At 41.1% G+C, this 22,581-nt stretch overlaps 1 protein-coding gene across 8 annotated transcripts in view; it reads right to left on the bottom strand.

The window, feature by feature from the left end:
• Window positions 1-22,581, bottom strand: part of BLTP1 (bridge-like lipid transfer protein family member 1) — a 160,644-nt gene that overhangs the window by 73,058 nt on the left and 65,005 nt on the right. For all 8 annotated transcript variants that reach the window (XM_066633009.1, XM_066633002.1, XM_066633007.1 and 5 more), the window contains 15 exons: window positions 21,391-21,534; window positions 20,942-21,069; window positions 20,063-20,265; window positions 18,946-19,143; window positions 18,641-18,852; window positions 18,116-18,267; window positions 16,032-16,182; window positions 14,526-14,678; window positions 11,563-11,803; window positions 7,481-7,629; window positions 6,248-6,467; window positions 4,927-5,085; window positions 2,746-2,921; window positions 1,957-2,132; window positions 689-1,395 (listed from right to left, as the gene is read on the bottom strand). In XM_066633009.1, coding sequence (XP_066489106.1) covers window positions 689-1,395; window positions 1,957-2,132; window positions 2,746-2,921; window positions 4,927-5,085; window positions 6,248-6,467; window positions 7,481-7,629; window positions 11,563-11,803; window positions 14,526-14,678; window positions 16,032-16,182; window positions 18,116-18,267; window positions 18,641-18,852; window positions 18,946-19,143; window positions 20,063-20,265; window positions 20,942-21,069; window positions 21,391-21,534 — 3,169 coding nt within the window. The remainder of the gene's footprint in view (window positions 1-688; window positions 1,396-1,956; window positions 2,133-2,745; window positions 2,922-4,926; window positions 5,086-6,247; window positions 6,468-7,480; window positions 7,630-11,562; window positions 11,804-14,525; window positions 14,679-16,031; window positions 16,183-18,115; window positions 18,268-18,640; window positions 18,853-18,945; window positions 19,144-20,062; window positions 20,266-20,941; window positions 21,070-21,390; window positions 21,535-22,581) is intronic.

Here is a 22,581-nt window from a genome sequence, read left to right as displayed (position 1 = left end):
ATGGTTCATTCAGATGGATAGCAACCAGCAGAGATAAGAGTTGCATTGGGCAGCAGAGGGTGGGTCAGAAGGAGGGAGGGGGCGTTTTGGGATGAGGGAGGGAAGAACAGGGGTGGATCAGGTACAAGGGGGGCCGGGATCAGCAGAGCAGGCCTGCCATATCCTAACCCCTGCCCCAGTCCTGAATGCCCTACACAGGACTGGCCAGACTTGCACCTGCTATTTAGTAGGTGCAGATCCGAGTAGCCCCATAGGGCAGGCGGGTGTTACTCAGCATAAGGGGAAAGATATCCCTTTAGGACACTGCCAGCATGACTAAAATGATGCATATTTTAATTCTTCATTATATATATGCATTTATGGAAAATCATGGAGTTGACAGAATCTAGCATTCTAATATCTCATGGATTGTAAGCCCAGCCACAATAGTAACGTCACATATTCTACATAACCTTTTTCCTGGACAACCACAGCACCAAAGTTTTTGCTCTGCTTTTGCAAGCCCAATGAGTTCACACTCCCCTATTTCTTTGTAAGGCCTTATCTTCCCACTTCTCCTCTGCCATGTCCACTCTATGTACCGTTCAGCTAAATAAACATTAAAATGTGGTAGTAAGCATCTTATTGAGCAATCTTTTACTTGTAAACTAAGAATCACAGTATAATCACTTTCCAAAGGTTCTCTTACCTGTTGGATAAAAAGTTTCAGAAGATTTTTCTAAAATCCCTGTTGGATCTGAGATAAGAGAATAAAAATTTAGCAGTTTATACATATTTTGCCAACACTCTGCAGAAGGTTCACTCTGTTCTGACACTGTAATGGAATCAGAATCATCCATGTGAATGGTCACATGGTCAACAACATCCTTTGAACCTTTCCGAGATACTTTAGAAGTTCTTCTTTCTGAACGCCCAAGAGAGTTTTTATTTCGAGTTTCTTTTTTATTGTTCTCATTGTTAGTTCTTTTGTTTTTTGCATTGTTTATTCTGTTGACACCATTGAGACTCCCTCGAGAACTGCGGCTGAAGTCAGATGAACGAAAATCTCTGTGCTTGCGAGTTTTAAAGGTGGGTGTTGGAGAAGCTGAACCAGCTGTGTACCTGCTGAGCTTGATGTCCGTCTGTGTAGCTTTGATATCATCTATCATGGTACTGAACTGATGAATAAGGCGAACCAGTGCCATATCTACATGCTGACTTATAGACTGACATGAGATTGTAAAATTGCAATGAAAGGTGCTATAATAACGTTTGTTAAAGTCATGAAATGCAAGAGCATTGGTAGCGTTCTGTGGTGTGCACACTGACTTCTCCATTATAACAGCACTGATGCTGAAAGTTTCCAACATTAAAGCTGGCTTGAATTCAAGGGGAGGAAGATTGACTGTTCCTTGCCTATGAGGAAAGAAATTATTATTTAAAAAATTAGTCAATAGATTCTTCAGCTTTTATTTACTTGCTAAATTTAACACTTCTTCTTCAAGGCTATCCCCTTCATCAGTTCATTTTGCTCAATAACACTAGAGCGTTCTAAGCACAACTACAAATTGTTATTTCATGACAGTATTGAACTGTCCAGCATTAAAAAAAAAATTAAGGATCAACTCTCATGAGCAAATGGAGGCAATAAGTTCAGCATGGTTCCTGATTTACAGTGGGTTCACGCTGATGGGCTGGACAATTGCTTCACCACTTCTAGAGATTCAATGAATTACCACAAAAGCTTCTGGAAATCAACTAGTACCAAAACTGCAAATTGTGGATGTACTTTAGATCTACTCATGGAGTAAAAGCAATCACTGCACAGTCTTCTTTAAATACAGATCAATTCAACAACTAAAATTATATTCTAAGTAAATTATTTAAAAGGTTGACACCTCACTTCCCACTAGTCTGTCTCTCATATTGTCAATCCATAATTTCTGTAAATAAATTCTTGGACCTTTAGCACCATACCTTCGTGCTCTTTTGCTTCTCTGCTCTTTTGCCGTATCTGAATCCACAATGTCAGCCCTCAGGCAGTCGAGGCTCCCTGAGAATGAAAGGTGCTCTCCAAAATACATCTTGTAGCACAATGGCATTGAATCCTGAGACTGAATTCCTGTGTGGCTTAGAAGAGGTTTGAAAACAACCTATTAAAAACAAAGCAAAGTTACTTCTTGGTTTAGAATGATGGTATTTCTAGATGTCTACAGAATACTTGGTTTGCCTTCAAGCTGTGTCTGACCAGGTCTGCTATTTATCTATAAAATTTTAATGTTCCTCAATAGTCTTATGTTCTTTTTTTAATGAGAATTAATGGTTAGGAGATTATCTCTGGGAACAGAGATCTCTCTTGAATTAGGACAACCATCAGAACTTGGGTGTCCTAATTCAAACTAAGGGGAGACTAGTGAGTCCAAAGAGTAGTTTGGAAAAGAGAGAAAGCTGGAGAGGTGCAGGGCCTCTCTCTTGGGATCTGATGTCAGGAAACCTGTCTGCTGCCCAACATGAGTACACATGCTGCTAGTCATCTTCAATGCCCTAGTTACATATTTGCCAGTAAATATTTGCCAGTAAATGTTACAAAAAAAACAACAACACAACAACCAGAATGGTACAAAGCTAAGAGATATGTTTCCTTACAGATTAAATAAAAGGAATATTGGAACTTCTGTAATACCAATACAGCCTCTATGTTCTTTTGCTTGTTTTATGAAAAGCTAACTGTGCTTTACCCTCCAGTTTTAAAAAACAAATGCTCACCTGGGCATCAGCAAGTTGAACAGCAGGAAATCCCTGGTTACCTTCCTCAATACCAACTATGTCATCCTGACTGGTGCTGTGTTGTGAATGTGTTCCATCTAATGTGTTCTGATCACTGGACATCACTGTATTGAAGTCAGATGCTGACGGTATAGTAGGAAGATTTGGAGCCACACCTACAATATAGTTTCTACATTAATTCTCTAAGACCATACCTAGTCCGATATATGTAGACCTGTTTAGTTTAATCATGAAAGAGAGCAGTGAAATTCAAGCCCAAGGGAAAAATATTTTGCATTATCTCACATAGTTTCAGCTCATATAGAAGAAATAATGAAATTATGAAAATTAACTGTGATCTGGGCTTGTGAAAATCAGCTATAGTTATGAACCTTCATTCTCTGGAGTTTTATCATCTCTCTTCAGAACTGTAGTTGACTTTCAGTCTCTGATCATTTAGAAAAACCAAAAACCTTGACAAAGATAGCAAAACTTGTAACTGCCCTATCTGCTACCTGGTTTATTTGGGGAGGGAGGGGTAGACAGGAGGAGAGGCTGCAAACTGCTGGTTTCCAGTTCTTAGAACCCAACTACTTAAAAGTTGCAAGCCTGACACATTTTACAATAGTATCAGTTACTGTGATTCCCAGTGCACTTTTACCAGTGCATGCCGATCTTCCTCATCTATCAATTGGTAGGCTCAAATCCAGGAAGCCTTCGCACAACATCTGCTCAACAATTTCAACATCAATACCTAATGGAAAGCTGAATGGGCAGTCGAACGCCCAGAAACGGGTAGATATATAGACAATCCAACACTTAAAGTGCCAGGTTTTTACTTACCTCGCCAGCATTGGAAAACTTTGAATAGGATCCGTACCCTACATGGTGTTTGTCAGGACTCAATGTTTAAATGGGGGCTAGTATCTACCCCTCAGTGTGATTGCGGGTTCTCCCACCAAACCATGTACCACTTTGTGTCTGTCTGCAAACTGAGGGCGTATACTAGCCCATGGTCTGACTGTTTCTTTGAAGGCAACTCTGTCCTTGAACGGCTGCATGAACATTGACATTTTATCTAGTCTAACTGATATATAAGTCCATGTATTATATGCCATACACTAAATAAATAAATCTGTGATTCCCAATTGGTTGTTGCAGATAACATGAACAGTAATGAACAAGTTTCAGTTCAAAACAGTCACTTGACTAGACATGGCTTACTTTTCACTGCCCTGGAAGGAGAAAGAAAAGTCAGTGGTGTCTTTTTTAGTTTGAACTGTGCCTCCACATCCCAGAGAAATACCAATTGTTCTGTGAAAAATTTAAGCAGCAGCTAAGAAAGCATATTATTCCCCCCCCCACTTGTATTCTACTAATATGTGGGGAGGGGGACACAAAAGTTTATAAGCCAACCCAGGCCCCTCCCACAGGGAAGGCGAAGGATGGGATAGAACTATTAAATAAATCTTTCCCTTGTCTTTCATCCTGATGGAGATGTACTGTTATTAGATGTGAATAGGCCAGTACTTCACAGGTCTCAGGCTGCCTTCCTGGAAACTCATTAAAACTGGAGGTGGGATGACAGCAATTTGAGGTGTCTTATAGTAACTGAGGGATACCTATTTCCCATGTCTGACTTGAAATTCACCACAGTTGCTGCTCCAGTCTGTTTTTATTGTAAGTGCGTTCACCATTTATATTCTTCATATTATGTAAGCTGCCTTGAGTTTCTTCAGCTGCAGCCAGAAAAACTAGGAAAAAATTCTCCAGTGAATGAACATATAAAATGACCATGCAACTGATTGATGATCTCTTTTAGACTTCAAAATCAGACATTTTAGGTAATAGCCACAGCTAAATAGAACCTCCATTTTCATACACCTCTGAATACCAGATGCTGGGAACAAAAATCAGAGGGTTGAAGCACTACTAGAAACAGAATGCTGGACTGGATGGATCTTTGTCCATGGATCCTTAGGGCTCTTAATTTCTTTTTGGTTTAAATGGTTTTAGCATTCCAAGCAACTTCTGAAGTTTGTTTTCAATTCAATTAGCAACTGACACACTCCTGGGTAGCTTATTTTTACAAAGAAGGTGAGAAATACAGTTATAGTACTGTGTACAGTTAAAGTACTTCAGTTATAGTACTGAAGCAAACACTTAATTTGAGATTAATACCTGTTGGGAGACTATTGTGTCCAGGTTTAATGATTGGAGATTCTTGAACCACACTTCCTCTGTTGCCCACAGCATTTGACATCCAGTTATAGAAACTCACAGATGATGGTTCAGATAACAAAGGATGTTCAGATAACATTTCAGAAGGCATGGTGTTCACTAGAGATGGGTATAAAAACTTAACCAATCACAGAGATGCCACAAAGATTGTGTAATACAATAACACAAATATATTTTTTCCCAATTCCTGACAGGAAAATGTTGTTAAGGAAACAATAAATTAATTAATAAAATTGTTAATAATTAGCAATAAATTAATCAAAACAGGACATTAATTTGGAAGAAAAAAAATAAGACAGGTAAAGAGACCTACCCAGACCTCTCATAAAGCTAAAAATCCTTCATTTCTGATTTTAAAACCTAAGATCACCTCTTAATCAGATGTCATTGCTGGTTCATGGGTTAGCATTACCACGGCAAGCCTTGGACACAAAGAAAGGAAATTCATAGCTTCTGTTCTAGTTCATAACAAATGGGGATTTGCTCCAAATCAGACAAATCTCAGTTCACAGTTCGTAAACAAGCCATGATATCAAACCATGGACAGTATCCACCATGTCAATTCTGTTGGAAGCATGCCAGCAAGCTGGCCCCCAATATATGCCTTCAGTGGGGAAAGGCTGTACTTTGGAAAAGAATATCCCTGTGATTTATAATGTGGGAGTGTCTGCAGTCACAGCATATGGGGATAGCAGGGAGTGAGGCTATAGAGCACACCAACCTGAGGACAGGTCCCACTAGAACAATCTCAAAATTATAGCCATGGTGGTCACTGCATACAGTTACAAGATCTACCCAGGAATTTAATTGTTATGTGATGCAGACCCTAGGATTACTGTCTCCTCCAGATCCCAGTTTCTTTGACTAAAAGTTTGGTTGGCATCTGAACCAGCAGGTGCTACTTCCCTGTGGCTATTTATTAGTGCTGAGTAATAAGTCATCCAAGTTCACAAACTATTCCTCAAAATAACCTGGATCTTTCTTTTTCCAGTATATTTAAGAAATCAACTATTTCTAAAATGTACTGGAAAAAGGAAGATCCCAGGTCATTTTAAGGAATAGGACAATTTATTGCCAAGTCAGTACTAATTAGTTACAGGGAGGGAGCTGCCTCCTAATCCAGACCCCAGCCAAACCTTTGTTCAAGGAATCTATCAACTGGAGACTGGAACAGTACAAGGCAAAATCATAGACAGATCATCAATAAGTTGGCAGTTAAGTCATAAACTAAGCTTCAATGCTGCCGAGATGCATTCTTTACCTGTTCTTGTTAAAGAACTACTTTTGGGAGCTGTAGCACTTCTTTGAGGAGTTCCTTCCAAAAGATTGTGTAGACTAGGAAAACTTCCTGTCAAGTAGCTGAGCAAACTCTCTTTTCTTGGGCTTTCTTTGAGAAGCATTCCAGAACGTCCAACATGTACTGGAGAGTCTGTAACTGTATCTCCACTAGTGTAACTCAGAGAATGATATGGATGGATACCCTGAAACATAAACATACACATTGCCTTAGAATGACTTAGCAGCTAAATCCTGAACATTTAATTGAAAATAAATTTGAATTCTATTGCTATATTTCCTGGCTTGCACCTTGAAGCAGAGCGAGAAATAAGTCTTACTGAGATCAATGGTCAGATTCACTTGTGGAGAATGACACATGGACACTGAAAAAACCAAATTTAAAATTCTAATTACTCGACAAGCTCAGAATTCCCAGGTATTCACGGATATACGTGCATCTAAAAAAAGAACGTTTACTTATTTCAAGCATCTAATTTCTTGATGGTTAGATATATCAGGTTGGATTATTAGAACTGTACTTTCAACCAATGACTAGAAGACAGCATTATGTGGTGACCAACACAACTTTATCCAAAATGAACAACAAGTTCCAGTTCTTGTTGGCAGGAGATCTGGTCTAGAGGGTAGAGCCTCCATTTGCCTGAAGATTAACATCCACAAGGTTGCCAGTTCGAGGCCAACGGCACCGTGCGACCTTGAAGCAGCTGGCAAGCTGCAGCTGAGCTGTTCCATCCGCTCGGAGCGTGCAAGGATGGAGGCCAGAATGTTAAACCAGATCGGAGTGTAACACCTTGAATGTAGTGGTTCTTGAAAGAAAGAACCTTTTTTCAATTTGTAAAAATCCCTGCGTGGATTTAATAAGCCTGCCTATGTAAACCGCCTTGAATAAAGTCTTGAATAAAGACCAAGAAAGGCGGTATATAAATACTGTATATTATTATTATTATTATTATTATTCTACTGATTCAGGGCCCAGTCCCATCCAGTGCCAGTGCTGCTGTGCCAATGGGGTATGCACTGCTTCCTGTGGTGGGGAGGCAATCACAGAGGCCTCTTCAAGGTGTGGGGACATTTGTTCCCTTACCTTGAGGCTGCATTGTGGCTGCACCGATGCTGGAAAGTTGGATAGGATTGGGCCCTCAGTTGTCTGTCTTTGTTTTCATTTCTTCTCTACTTTAAATAATGCAACTTTTACCTTTATTTTAAGACCAGAATCACTGTGTGTATGAGTCTTTGATAATTTCCTCATAATCTCAGCACCAGTCACAGGCCCAGAAGAACCACCAGCAGGTGGGGGGCGGGTACCAGTTCCTTCTAGAAGCATTGTATGCTCACTGACAGTGGCTGAAATATGCAAAGTTGTACAAATTAATTATAGAAGAAAAGTAGACAAGGCTATTGGTCAACAAGAACACTTATTACTAGGCTGCCCTGTAAACTCTCATTTGTATTGGGTACACAAAATTACAGGCATTCATTTAATCCCAAATAAAGACCCTAAAGCATGGACCAGTTCAGATTTCTAAGAGCAGAATGCTCTTCTGAGCACTATATTCTCCACATCCCTTTTTTTGTCTCTTGGCTATGACTATAAAGTAGCTTTCAAAATGTACGCTCTTTTCACAAGGCCGTTGTAGCAAGTTTCTCCTTTGTTAATTTACACCATCATCATAAAGAATGTTAGAATAGTTTCATTAGAGTACTTCTAACACACTGTATTTAAGATGTAACAAAATTGCAGATGATCACAAATATCTTATTGTTGAATCTTTTCCAATATAAACATAATTTTTTTCAACAGATGAGTAAGATGCAAAATTGCTCTTCAGTACAATTAAGTACTAATTGAAAACCAAACTGTGTTCAGAATAGCAATACTCTCTCTCATAAGGCTAAGATAATCCAGAAGGGGCTTTCCATATTTAATGTGCTAGCTGTACTAGCTGCTAGTGCTTAATGCACTAGTTGCCAAAGTAAACAATTTGCAGTTGACCTGCACATTCAAGCATGGAATTGTTAATTTCTAAAAGTTTCCATTTTGCTCAGTTTACCATCACACTCATAAGAGAGGAGAAGAAGATTGCCAGAACCACCATTAGCAATTCTACAAGACATGGACATCATTGTGGGCAAAGTAAAATCAAAGCATATTTTTAAATGGATAAACTGTGCAACTGGAAATGCAGTGCTATAACGATATTTACATTTGGAGCCAATTCTAACCATATCTAAAATAATTACAATCCACAGATTTCCCTAATGCTTTATTGGCTTCTGATTTCAGAGACATTCACTTCCAAGTAAGTGTTCCAAAAACAGCCTTAAAATACTTGACTGAGTGAACCTCTGTAATAAGCAAAGATTGAAGAAAGAGATAGTGCTAAAAACTACACTCCATTTCATCTGTGTAATCTTCTCCCAATACTAATACTAATTAAAAGAGTATTAATTAGGACCCAACTGTCTATGCAGACCTTTCCTTTTTGACCTCTTAATCCACAATTCCCTTGAAGGAACTGGTTCTCAAGACAGCATTTTATTGGCTATCATGTCAGCCAGTAATATGTCAGAGCTGGATGCCTTATCAAGTGATGGGCATAGAAAGTAATTCATCTCTTGAACTGAGTGCACTACCTTTGTGTCTTAATATGTGGTGCACCCACTGCCGAAGAAACTTTTCCTAGATCTCACTGTATTGGATAATTACCAACCTGTCTCCAACCTCCCATCCTTGGGCAAAGGACTCAAGCACATAGGGGCAACTCAACTCTACAGACTTCTGCACTAATTAGTGTACCTTAATCTGTTTCAATTAAAACTCTGAGTTGGTTTTGGGGCTGAAATATTTATTTAATATAGTATTTTTATCCTGCTTTTTATTATCACAGAGCCCAGGGTGGCTTACAGCAGATATTAAAACATAAAAACAGTACAAGCCAACTGAAATCAACATATAAAAGCCATAAAAATCATTCTCCTTACAGTGTAGTTGGTGTTTCTGTGGCCAATGTGAGGGGAAGGGAGAGATCATGGACTTTTTCTTAGACTATGCCCAAGGAAAAAGCAACAACTGGAAGTGGTTCTATATTCTGCTATTTTTCTTTTTCAAATAGCTTTGGCTTATTTACGCTGGATGGGAATTAGATAAGAAGAATGAGGTCCCAATCCTGAACCCTCCTAGTACCAGCACTGATTGCTGTAAACATGCTGTAAATCACATTTATGGCACCTGGAGAGTAGGGAGGACTGATGACACGTGCTGGGACCAATGCTGGCAGGAGGACACACTGCCACCAGGGGTGAGACAGCTGGGCAGTGGTGTGGCCTCTGTGGGAGAGGGGGAGAAACCGGGGTGGGAGGGGATGACAAAAGTGTGACAAAAGTGCACCGCACCCCCCCCCCCCGAAGAGACTCTCATCGTTTTCCTGGCACCCACTGGATACAGTGGTAGCCACTTTGGCACTGCTGCTCCAACGGGCACCGGAAAGCATAGGATTGGGCCATCCATCCCTACTGAATCTTCAGGACCTCAGTGGTGTCTGATACCATTGATTTTGATTATGGAACCAATTACCAAGGGAGGTGGTGGATTCTCTCATACTGGAGATCTTCAAGTAGAGGCTTGACAAGTGCCTGCTGGAATTGCTCCAGGAGAATTTCCTGCTACATGCAAGGGGTTGGACAAGATGACCTTCCAGCTCTAGGATTCTATGATAACCTTCAGGACCATTTGAATGTGATTGGTACTCGGGATGCTGTTTTGCAGTGGCTGTGATTCTTTCTGAGCAGAGGAGCCCAAATCCCAAACTGGCCCATGGGGAGCACCCAGTCTCCAATGAGCCTCTGGCCTTCCGGACACTTCCTGGAGCCCATGCTAGGCCCAACGCAACTGTTTTCAGTGTGAGGGCAATTGTTTGACCTCTGACGTGAGCTGTGGGATGAGGGCTCCCTCCATTGCTTGCTGTTTCACATCTGTGATGCAGTAGTAGTAGCAAAGGAAAGGTCGGCCTTGCTTTGTGCAAGGCCTTTTATAGGACTTGAGCTATTGCAAGACCTTCATTCATTCATATAAGTTTCAAATCTAATAATCATTTATGTAAATTTATATAAATGTATTCAAATTTGAAATGTAAATTAATTTTTTTCCCTGCCCTCGACACAGTGCCAGAGAAATGATGTGGCCCTTCTGCCAAAAAGTTTGGACAACCCTGTTCTGGAAGATAGGTTCCAGAAGACAGTGCTGGAGTACTGCTGCTTTACGCCACTGTTCTTAATTTATGCTGCTCCTCATGGTTCTATTCTATCCCCAGTGCTATTTAACATCAAGGCTGTTTAATGTCTACATGATCTGCTGGAGGAGATAATCTAGATTAACTGAGATATACTCACAGCTTTAAATCTCTTTGCCATTCTATGTTGGAAAGGCTATGAATACTTCAAACAGTGTCTTGAGTCAGCTGGATTTGGGAAAGGAGCTAAGATTAAATTCGAACAAGACAGAGACACTACCGGTCAAGAGATCTGTTGATTCAGGGATGATGGGTCTACATGTTCTGGATGGAGTTATGCTCACTGTTCCCTCTAAGTTGCATAGCTACACAGCTAGAATCAAAGCCTTACTTAGCTTCCTTCACAGAGCTGCGGAGCTCAGCAATGATGTCATCAGTAAGCACTCCAGAGCTGTCATGCAGCAAAAGTAGGGCTCCATAAAGTTCCTGTAATTTTTATAGGGAATACTGGTCGTATTTCCCCTGGAACCACAGGCTTGCAGCTTCAGAGTTCTCATAGACCCATCTTTGCTCCTGGATGCCCAGGTGGTGGCTATGGCCATTTCTCTCTCAGAACTGACTACAGTTATCCATGCCTTGATCACTTCTTGATTGAATTACTATAAAACATTCTCCGTGGGGCTACCCCTTTGCTTTTTTGATACGATGCTGCTGATTTAATGTGTGTTTTTGCTTTTACTGAATTTTTAACGTGCTTATATTGTAAGCCCCGTTGCATTTACAAAGCAGAGTATAAATCTTTTAAGTAGATAAAATAAGCGTCTGTACATGGTTGAAACATTTCAATCTAAAATCGAGTAGGAAACAGTCAAAAACAGTCATGAACAATCAAGATTATTTCTACCTAGAACAAGATGGGCTAAACTAAAACAAAGAGAAAACATGCAAGAGGCTGATTAAGTGAAATAACATACATACGGCGTGGGAAATATGTTGGACATACTGCATTTGTGGACTTTGAAAAGGTATATTTAAAATAAAAAGATACCTGCATCAAACTCAAACTCTGCTCCATCAGCACTTGTATCACTTTGAAGGCCACCTCCATTGTCTAAACCAAAGCCATCCTCTTGCTCATGCAGTACAGTTGACTTGAGTTTCATCGGCTGAGCTGGCCTATGTAAACTCACCCCTTTGAAAGCTGGTGTTACTACAATGAATTTCATCCATTGTCTAGCTAGTGCAATGAGACCTTTCTTTAATGTCACAAGAGCAGGAAGGCCATCACTCTGGAAGGCAACAAACAAAGAAAAAACAATCTGAAAGGGGTGTCCATGCTATACTGTCACAAAAATAAAGAAGTAAACACTGGATTTGCCAAAAATGGAAGACACTTCCATGTGTAAAGTGGGGGAAAAGGACAAAAAATGTGCAAAAAATTCTCCAGTTTGTCCCCCTCCCTCAGCACATCCCATATTTTTCCAAAGGGTCATCTAACCACCCCCCCCCCTGTGGATTTTGAGCAACACCTCCTGCTACAAGAAGGAAGGGGCGGGCAAGTTTCATGTGGGAACTTCATCCCAAACATGCTGGCTTAGTGGATAAATCTTAATTTTTAAGGTGCCTAAAGGCTGATTTTAGAAGAAATACAAATACGTGACTCCTACAGCAAAATATTGCTATACCACAGGAAGTTCACTAACAGAATCAACAGTCATCTCCTAGGAACTTCCTGACTTAGGGAAAACAAGCTGTTAACAAAAGAAGGATCTCCAAACCTAGCTATCCGCCAAGCTCTGTGCGGTGCAAACCTTGGAAACCTGGGCATTTGGCGATGATGTCAATGGTGAACATTCAGAGGCAGTATCACAACACTCCAGAGTTGCAAATGGGGCCCACATACTGGCACAGACCCCTTAGAGAGAATACTGGCTACTACAACCTCAGCCAGGTGCAAGAATAAAAGATGTACCCATCTAGGACCAGCGACAAATTACAGAGAAACATCCTTTAATGAGCTCACCCCATAAAAGATCCCATGGGAAATTATGCTTAGAAAAAAGGTATAAAAAGTTGTGTTACAGAACACCATGTGTCTTCATTCTTCACTGTATTACTGTCGGTCTGTCATTCACTGACCCACTGACACTGTGTTAAACCACATTCACTCAAGTTGCAATCCACAGTCCAATTTGCCAAGCTGGCACCCATCATTGGTAACTCCCACTTCTATTTGCTTTCTAAACTTTCTTCCCGATTCTCTCTCCAAGAGCCATCACTGAGCCAGGGCGGAATGGAAGCAATCTACCCCACAGGAAAGCAGCTCTGGCTCTCTTTGCCTTGCTTCTCTCTCTTAAAACTAATTAAGGCTACAGATTTGGGGGCTTGCTTCAAAGCCCTCTTTCGACCTATGAACTCCACACTCGCTCAGGAGATTTGCTTAGTATTGGCACCCTTACCCCCAGACCTGCTATAATACATCCATTTGGCAGAAATGAACATTTTTGTCTTGGTCTTGAATGCAGTCTTGCCATAAGCTTACCAACTCTACATTCTGTTTTCTTGTGCATCTCATGTACTGCCAGGTTGACCACACACTTAGTGCTTGTGATTTTATGTCTGTACTGTGAATAAGTAAGTGAATCCATTTTTGAATAATTTTGGTGGAGACCGGAGATCAGGCCTACTTTCCAGACAAACTGTCCTAACTCTCACTCCAGCTGCTCAAATTACTGGGAGCTGAATGTGGGCACCCCCAGTTGCAGTGCCAGTTAGGAATGTTTATCTGGTGGGAGAGACTAGCTTCCCCATTGCAAGTGGATGGAGTGATTTCATAACTCACTAAGGGGCTCATCTCTTGCCTGTGGTCTTTGGTTCAGGCTACAGAAAACAGTTCTCCAGCCATGACTTTTGTCATGGTCTGAACTGCAGGAACCTCTCTTCCTTCTTTCCGCCCAATCCCTCTACTCTCCTTTTTCCCCCAACAGCCGAATATCTCCAATTTATAACCTCAGGTCTCTCTCAGAACCACAAGGTTCCCCTACATACTTTGTCTCTCTTCCCTTCCCCTTCCATGCATGTGCCATTATGTACCTCCTTTCCCTTTAAAGGATTTATTTTCCCTGCCCCCATTTCCTTTTTATTTCTGCCACTTTATAGCAACTGCTTACACTTAAATCCTGGCTGCAAGTGAAAACCCCCCACCCAGAAAAGCAATAAACCTCCAGGATTTCTTATTTTAAAAATCAAACTCTCAGTAGCGTCTGCAGGGCAACAACCCACTGAATCACCTGTGAATATGAACTAGGCAGGCACACTGCCAAAATGTAACTGTAGTTTATTAAAGTCCAAAAGAAAAGGAATTAAATAATATAGAGGAGAAAGTTGGGTAGAGAAAGTACAAGCAGGTTGATGAAAAATATCTGTACTTGGCTGGGTGAATGTGCAACTAAACTACCATTACTTCAGATATGTCCAAAGTACAGCAACTCTTATTCCATTTAGGAATAATCATTTACATAAACACATAATTTAAACATGCAAGTATTATAAATAGCAGAATTGTCAAAATAGGTATTAAGAAGAATTTTAACCAAGATTGATATAAACAAAAACATTATACAATAAAGCACCAAAAATCCAGCACCCAATTTTCCAGTACCCACAGTAGTCCAGCATCAAAATGGACCAGGAGCATTCTTGGCTTGGGTCATGGCTGCACCAGCATTGCAAGACAGCTGAGGAAAGCAATTCAGGGACAACCGCGCAGCTTTTCACTAATCCAAGTAGCAATGATGTCACTGAGACAGTAACAAAAGCAGCAATCCCATAACTAGATCTGGACAGGATAGCACCTTCTGATAATCCAGCATAATTGATAAGCCTAGGTCCTAAAGGTGCCAGGCTATTGGAGTTTTCTCATACTGTGCTAATAGTTAACACACTGCCAAAATGAGCACCCCAAAAACATTCAATGTTTTGACAGGAACATTTTCATAAATAGTAACTTACCATAGTAGCATCCTCAATGATGGAATAGTTTGCTTGATTAAGATAGTGATGAAGTATATTACACAGCAAACATGAAGGATTTTCTTGTAGGTAACGGGCTAACTTAGTGAGTCTGTTGTACTTGCTTCTCAAAGGAAAGTGCACGCTCTTATTCTGAACACATAAAAGTGGTTAGAATAATTTAAAAGCAGGGTATAAATAGAGAAACTAGATTTATGTATGTTTCATCTAAAGACATTTTAGACTTCCCAACCACAGAAGAGAACACATATTATGCTGGGACAGGATTTATTTGCTAGGTACAGCTCACTATTCTTTCTACCTTTTCCCATTCAATCCAGTAGACATCTTTTATGTGGCTTCACTGCTCTGCTACTGTCTTCAGTTCTGTGATTATCCCGATTGCCCAATTACAGGGGTGACTGGAGTTTGTTTAGCCTCGCCTGGAACACAAGAGTCTCCTCCCTGTGGGGGGAGTGGAGGTGGGCTGGAACTGAGCGGAAGCAGAGGCCTTTTAAGGGACAACACCCAGCCCTCCTCCTCCTTCGCATGTGGGCACTTTGTGGACACCCACCCACCCGCCTTTAAGGCAGTCTGAGTTTCACTGGTCGCCATTCAGGGCCAGGTAGGAATTTTTTGCTGCCTGCTGCAATTGGCCAAGGGCAGGCAGTTTTTCTGCCTACCCCAGACTGTCAGGGGCAAGGGGTTTTCTCCCCTTTTAACTGCCATTGGTCACTTTAGGTGGGCAGGTGGTGCAGGTTAGGAGGCGTGAAATGAACTTTGGCGTGCACCTTCAGGCGGCATAGCCAGGGCAGAACCCAACTGCAGTCCTCAGGGGCTTGGCAGCACAAGGACATAGATGGGGCCCTGGCCGGGACCGCGGGGTCCGCCTTAGAGGCTCAGCAGCTCGAGGCAGTGTCCAGCTGCCTTCCCTTCCCCTTCCTTCCCCTGCCTTCCCCTTAAGGGACAGACCTGGATGAGCTAAGCCGCCTCAGAATGGGGTGTGGCTTGGAGTTGGGTGCATGCCAGCCTGGGGGCAGATGTGTTCTGTTACCGCCCAGTGGTCCTGCTCCTGCACCACGGGGGCCTTCGCTCCCTCTGCGGCTGCAGGTCTCAGCCTCTCCTTCAGTTGTAACTGCTAATAAAGTGGCCCTTTCTCCCATATCTGTTGTCTCGAGTGTTCATTGGACAGTGTGCAAACAATTTTCTCTCTTCCACCCCATCAAGTCTTGTCAAAAAGTCAAAAATTCCATGTACTATAACCAGATAAGATATGCAACTGCAGTAAACTAACACACACTAGTGGCTTAACTGTGTACGTCTGAGCTTAGAATAATGCTTCTGCAAGGAGCAAATTGCTCTTCCTCTTGCTCCCCTCAATAACCCTTTGCCCAACAAGGAGAATGCAGCGGTATCACTAGAAATTAACAAGATTTTGGCCACATGATATCCTTGCTCTGTATGGGACACATTTAACTCTGCAATTATTTTCTGGCAATCACCCACCTCTAAAGCTTCTGTCATTATACAACCCATAACAGCACAAACTCGCAGTGTTCCTTCTGTTTCTAGTTTGTTTAAAGATGACTTCACTTGATCAATAGGAACAAGCCAGGCACCAACAGCAGGAGTCGCAGTGCTTAGAAGGTTCAGCTGCCTGTTGAAGAAAAAAAAATCAGTTAAGTTAGTGGTTCCCAAACTGTAGGTCAGGACCCGCCAGTGGTCACAACCTGATTTTTGATGGGCCATCAAAGAGTGATGGAAAGATAACAAATTGCCTCAAGCCCTGGGGTTAGTCAAAAATAAGATATTGTAGCTGCTAATTACCCTGTAAAGGGCTCAGCTCCTACAGTTTGCAAGCTTGTGTAAATATAGGGAAATAAATGTTTGTGGGTCTTTTTTCTGGTTATTACTTATAAACAAATACATATTATTTCTTTCTAGATCTCCTTTTTAAAAGTCTGATAAACCTAGGTGGGTTCCAACAAAGCGTCATTTTTAAAAAAGGGTCCCAGTGCTAAAAAGTTTGGGAATCACTGAGTTAAGTAGTACATGTTCCTTGGGGGCAGCACTATTTACCAAAATATATTTTGGTAAATATAACAACACAGCAATTCATACGATATCCTTACATCTTTCATTTGAATCAGGAACTCAAACCAATGTCTATTAAGCATGCTCAAAAGTTCTAACAGTTTTAGTATAAATATGTAGAATTAAAAGGAAACAAAATGAGACAATGCTAATAAATTGTACTAAGGTTACTATTAAACAGAAATCTCTTATTGACAACCACCTATCATTGTGCTAGACCAGCAGCCTCCAAAGTGGAAACCACTGCACGACAGCAAAGACTTCTCCAGTGCTGACAGAACTTACCGTTCTTCCGGGAAGCCTATGCAAAGCACCTCAGTGCATCCCAAATCGTCATTCTGGCCTGCCGCAACTGCCCAGAAATCTGGGCGCAAAGTCTACAGGGGCAATGGAAGCCAGAAGCGGCTGGCTGGCACGAAGACTTGGGGCAGCCAGAGGCACTTTGTGGAGGCTCTCCCATGGAATGGTAAGCATGTTCATCCACAGGCCGGAGTCTGGCAAGCCCTATGATAGACACTGTACTCAGTGGCACTTTGGACTGGAAGATCCACAATCCACAATAATGCAGTCGATATACAGAGTAACTGAACAAATTGCAACAGAGACGATTCTAAACAGAAAATTTTTCTTTGTAACATACACAAACACAAAAGTTGAGGAATCCAACTGAAGGTGAAATGGACTCGCTGACAGTGACAACACAAGTTATGTAATTGATTAACATTTTGACTTTACATTTCGTAATTGTATTAATATACAACTGATCAAACCATGAAGGACAATAGCCAAAACTGGCTGTAACACCCCTGAAATTTCTGACAGAATCTAAGCCAGCAAACCAAGCATGATTTAGGTGTGCAAAAAAAATGATCAAAAGGGTGTAAGTTACACTTCAAGGGAAAACATTTCAACTGTTTATCAACCATTTCTCAACCAGTCTCTTTTGATATTTGCCAAACTTACAGTTATCTCATTTCACTGCATTCCGCAATTCTTCATAACTTAAAGAAACTTTTCCTGACTAAAGTCATACCAGAGTAATTTATCTACAATTTGTCTAGGGCAGGTCTTGGGTATTCAAAAAGCTACAAACAGTTGAGGTTTTTTGTACCTTAGAAACCATTCCAGAAGGAAACACACACTATTGAAACTGCCAATCATATTATTTTCATTAAATTTTTAGCTATCATCAATACTCCAAATTTAAGATTTATGTAGCTCAGCACTGCTCTCTTTTGACTACAAAAATTGCACAAAAAGCTGCTTTAAGTTAGACAAAATACAATTAAACAGAAATTAGGGCACAATTCAAAAACATTTTGTGATTATACACTAAAAGCAAAACACATCACTGAAGTCTATGCCAACACTACAACAGACATAGGCATACAGAGTTCATACTTTTTGTACATATATATGGCAGGAAACTGAACTTTCTAAGGGAGTGCAATATGGGAGCCCTCTATTAGAACACTCTAAAATGGAATCCACTGTACCTTGAAAATACATGGGCAGGAGAACGCACATTTGTAGGAGCAGCAAAACTAAACCAAATTTCTTTGATTGTCAGCTTCATGCTACAAGAATCAGGTGGGGGTGGCCGTAAAGGGTGATCTTTTTTCAGATCATCTGATTCAACCCCTTCATCCTGCATAAAAATGAGAGAGAATCAAGAAAAATGCAAGGTAACTTAGTTTTCCTGGATGCTAGAGCAGTCTCTTTCACTTCCTCCCTTCTGGAAAGTAAGCACCATTGGGACTTTTAATAAAGTGCTCATGAATCACTAAGGCTGCAATCCTAACCACACTTTCCTGAGAGTAAGTCCCATTGAACAAAATAGGACTTACTTCTGAGTAGACATGGTTAGGATTGTGCCCCAATTCTTTTAGTGAGATGTAACAGAATATTAGCAATGACAGTAAAAAGAATTTTAATTTAGCAAATCGAAAAATTGATTGGCTGTAACTTTTGCTAGCAACAAAAAAAATGGACCCTGAAAACATGATGAAACATCATCTTACCTGCTCATCTGAAACAGAATTCGGATGCGTGTCTGATGTAGCGCTTATTCGATCACAGGGAAGATTTTCTTCAGACACATCAGTGTTGTAACCACTACCAGTTGGAGAATCTGAAGAATTGTTGGATGTGAGCAATCCACCCCTATCTGTGGCTGTAGATTTACCCATGTTCCCAAATGTGCTATATAACACAGCACCAGATTGTCTGCCCCCTATAAGCATAAAAAGGCAGAACAAAATGTTGGGTTGCTCAGTTTAGCTTTGTCTGTACATGACAACAAGCGTTCAACATGTTGCTGCCCTACCTTTTATTGTCAGATTCTCAATTCCACATTCAAACATTATCCAGCCCCATTTCTCTTGGCTGGGACCTATCCGTGTTACATCTGGAACTGCTTGATGATCAGTTTCATCGACAAAAGAAAAGTCATCCAACTCTTCCAAGGTGAAAAGAACTTTTGATTTTTCAAAAGGAATAGCTGTTATTGCACAGGTTCCAATATCTGCAAGGAGGGGAAAAAATAGCATTTTACTAGACAGCTATTTTTAAAAGTCTAACTTGTTTCTTCTAATAATAAAAGATTTGCTCCAGCAAGTAGTTTTGAACAGGAAATATTGAACAAAGGCAGTCAATAAATGAAACAGTTAACAAGCTCTGCACATGGTCATAGTTGGATTTGATCTTTCAGCAAGTTTGGGCAAAGTGCATTCTTTTTTACAAGCAAATGGTGCCATATGTAAATAATTTCCCTATTGCCCATCCACTTTACCCAGTTTCACCCCCAAAGTGTACTGCGATGAGGTAAAACTGGGAACTTAGTCAATTTCTTTTTTAAGATACAGAAAAAATTACCATCTGTCAAGCAACAGAGCAGGGGTGCTCAATAGGTAGATCGCTATCTACCGGTAGATCGTGAGGCAAAATGAGTAGATCGCGGAGTGCCGATCCGCCCCCCCTTCAGGTGCCTCTGGGAGGAAACGCCGGGAGTAAGGCCCATTGTACTCAATGGGGCTTACTCCCAGGTAAGTGTGGCTAGGATTGCAGCCTCACAGCCTAATCCTAGGCATGTCTAGTCAGGAGTAAGTCCTGTTATACTCAGTGGGGCTCAAGGTACACCAACATACATTGTACACATAAATGTTATATGTTATGATGGCGCGAACATTGAAAAAAAAAACTCTGGTAGATCTCCGGGCCTTGCTGGGTTTCAAAGTAGCTCTCGAGCCAAAAAAGTGTGAACACCCCTGCAATAGAACATTCTTTTTTTAAAAAAAAGGCAAGCTGAACGCTCTCACATTAGGAATCCTAAACTAAACCACAAGGGCTCTTCTCTATAGAATACAGTACTTAGTACAACAAGTAATCCACTCATAATAAGGCTGAAAATCTCATTTCTAAACTGGGATTGTGAGCAAGCTTACCAGTTGTATCAAGGCCTCTGAGTTGACCATGAATACGGTGGATATTAAGTTTTGCTGCAATTTCTTTTCCTTTCTCAGCTCCAGCATTGGATCGCAAAGAACCGGAAGACTGGGGTTGCATTTTGCTGGTATGGACATACTTGTCAAAAGTTACAGAACTTCTCCTAGTTTCTGAATTATTTGAATTCTCTTCAACAATACCTCTTTTAAAACAAAAAAGGAAACATTTGAGACTTTGCAGATACTGATGTTAGATATCTGAAGCTGTTCCATTAGCAGCTCCACTCTTTCCATATTAAACCAACATGTCAGTAGCAAACAACTACTAAAGGTTTTTCTGTCATCAATGGTTGAGTGAAATTCGTAAGCATCCTCAAAATATATCCTCAAAATATATTTTACTTCATAAAATAAGTTTCACTGAAAATCTGAAAATAATGTTAACCCTTTTTAATTTTCCATGTCAACTGGAGTCTTAATGAAAATTACAGAAAGAAAATAGCTTCAGCCGCATACCTCCGCAGCCCCCGCGCCCAGGGCAAAGCTCCGCGATGGTGCCCCCCACGGGCTATCGCCGCCCCCCCCGCACAGATATCCTCCCCACTCACCAGAGGCTCACAGAGCCTCACACAACCTTCTCCCGCATCAGAGAAGTTCCCCGACGCTATAAACTGTGCTTCTGGCAAACTGGAAGCACAGTTTATGCCCCCATCAGGAGCCTCAGAGAGGCTCAGAGAGGCCCTAGTGGCCGGCGCCTGGGGCATCTGCTCCAGGGAAATCTATGGGAGGTATGCAACTGAATAGCTTTGTGAGAATGTTCTAAACTGTGCTATTCAACGAGATACAGGCATCACAAATTATCAAAAGGCACTGCCTTACCTGTTCATCCGAACCTGTGTAGCAATCCGATCAAAACACAAAGCCACCAAGGACACATGTGTTACACTTTTGCTTGTGGTTGTACCCGATGATTCTTCCACAGAAGCTTGGAGTAAGCACAAGTTTATCTGCAGAAAGGGACCCCAAAGTAAAAACAACCACCTCTGCAGTATTCTTTAAGAAATGAAACACACCGAATTTCCATTCCATCCCACATAATTAAAAAATAACTATTACAATGGACTGAATAAAACTTCATTCAAACACAACTAATATTAATTTTATACAAATTAGTATAGTCATTGATCTTGACTGAAATGGATACCAAGACAATACAAAAGCCACTATGACAATCATAAGATAAACATACCCATAAATTTTTAAAAAATTTAAAACGAGTACATGAAACTCCCCATCATGCAAGACCATTTACCAAAACTAATCATTACCTTGGGTAGGGTAACATTGGCTTGCAGACCTTTAATAGTTACATTATCCTGCTTTAGGGAAAGATTTGTCTGGGTTTTCACTTGAGTTGTTCCTGTAGCAGGGGTCTCTATTTTTGTTCCTCTAACATCCTGTTTGGATGATAGCTGCATACAATAAAGTAAACCAGTTAGTGTTCAGTCTACATTGAAGCTTGTTTATTATTTATTTTTTTTAAAATAGGAATCAGCATAGCAATTTCTCCTGTACCACCATCCTCTAAAGTTAGCAATTCCTTTCTAACTTCTACATCATCTGGAAACTGGATATAACCACAGCTGGTCTGCAAATGGAATCCAGTGGATCCCAAAAGCCAGGTGGATCTTGGGAGGGAGGAAGTTGTTCCCCATAGGTCAGCAACATGTGCCCACCATAATAATTCTGAGACCCATGGTAATGTGCTGTTCGCCCCCAACTTTCTGTTAAGCTAGAACATTTCAGCAAAAGGACTCAACCAACTATGCAATAATACATCTGTGCAAGACCCATGAGACTGTGCATGAGACTGTGATGCTTCATAATAAAGACAAGGTGAGACTGGTGGCTGGAGGACTCTCCAGTGGGGAAAAACAAAAAATTAATAAAGCATGGCCATTGAGGCCTCACCAAGCCAAAAGGAGACATAGAAAAGACACAAACATAGTGGTGGGTGCCCCAGTAAGAGCAGGTTCCCAAACTGCTCAGAGAGTTGTAAGAAGCTGTGCATTGGGTGATACACTCCCACCATGTAAAAAGACCTGGGCAGATCACTAGGTTCCCACCACCATGTAAAAAAAAAATAGCAGCAGTACATTCCCAGCCAGATTCTTCATTCCCCTCTGGCCAGACAGACTTGTATAAGCATTGATGGATTGGGTTGGTATACACAGCAGAAAGTAGAGCAGGAAACACAAGAGCCCCAACCCCCAAGATGCTTTAAAGCAGTGGCATAACTGAAGGAGGGCAAGGGGGGACAATTTATCTGGGCGCCAGCCTTGGGGGGCAGCGCCATGCCATCACTCACTCCCCCTGGCAGTGCCTTCTCACGGCACTCGTTAGCACACCGATCTGATTGTAAGGTCCTCTGGAGGCCCAAAACTGGAAGTGTTGATTTTTGACCTCCAGAAGGTCTTACAAGTCTTCTGAGAGCTGGGGAGGCTGCATACAGCCTCCTT

Source organism: Tiliqua scincoides, chromosome 6 (genome assembly GCF_035046505.1).
Source record: "Tiliqua scincoides isolate rTilSci1 chromosome 6, rTilSci1.hap2, whole genome shotgun sequence".
NCBI classification, from domain to species: Eukaryota; Metazoa; Chordata; class Lepidosauria; order Squamata; family Scincidae; genus Tiliqua; species Tiliqua scincoides.
Note: the sequence above shows the minus strand (reverse complement) of the source record. Positions and strands in the feature narration are given on the sequence as shown.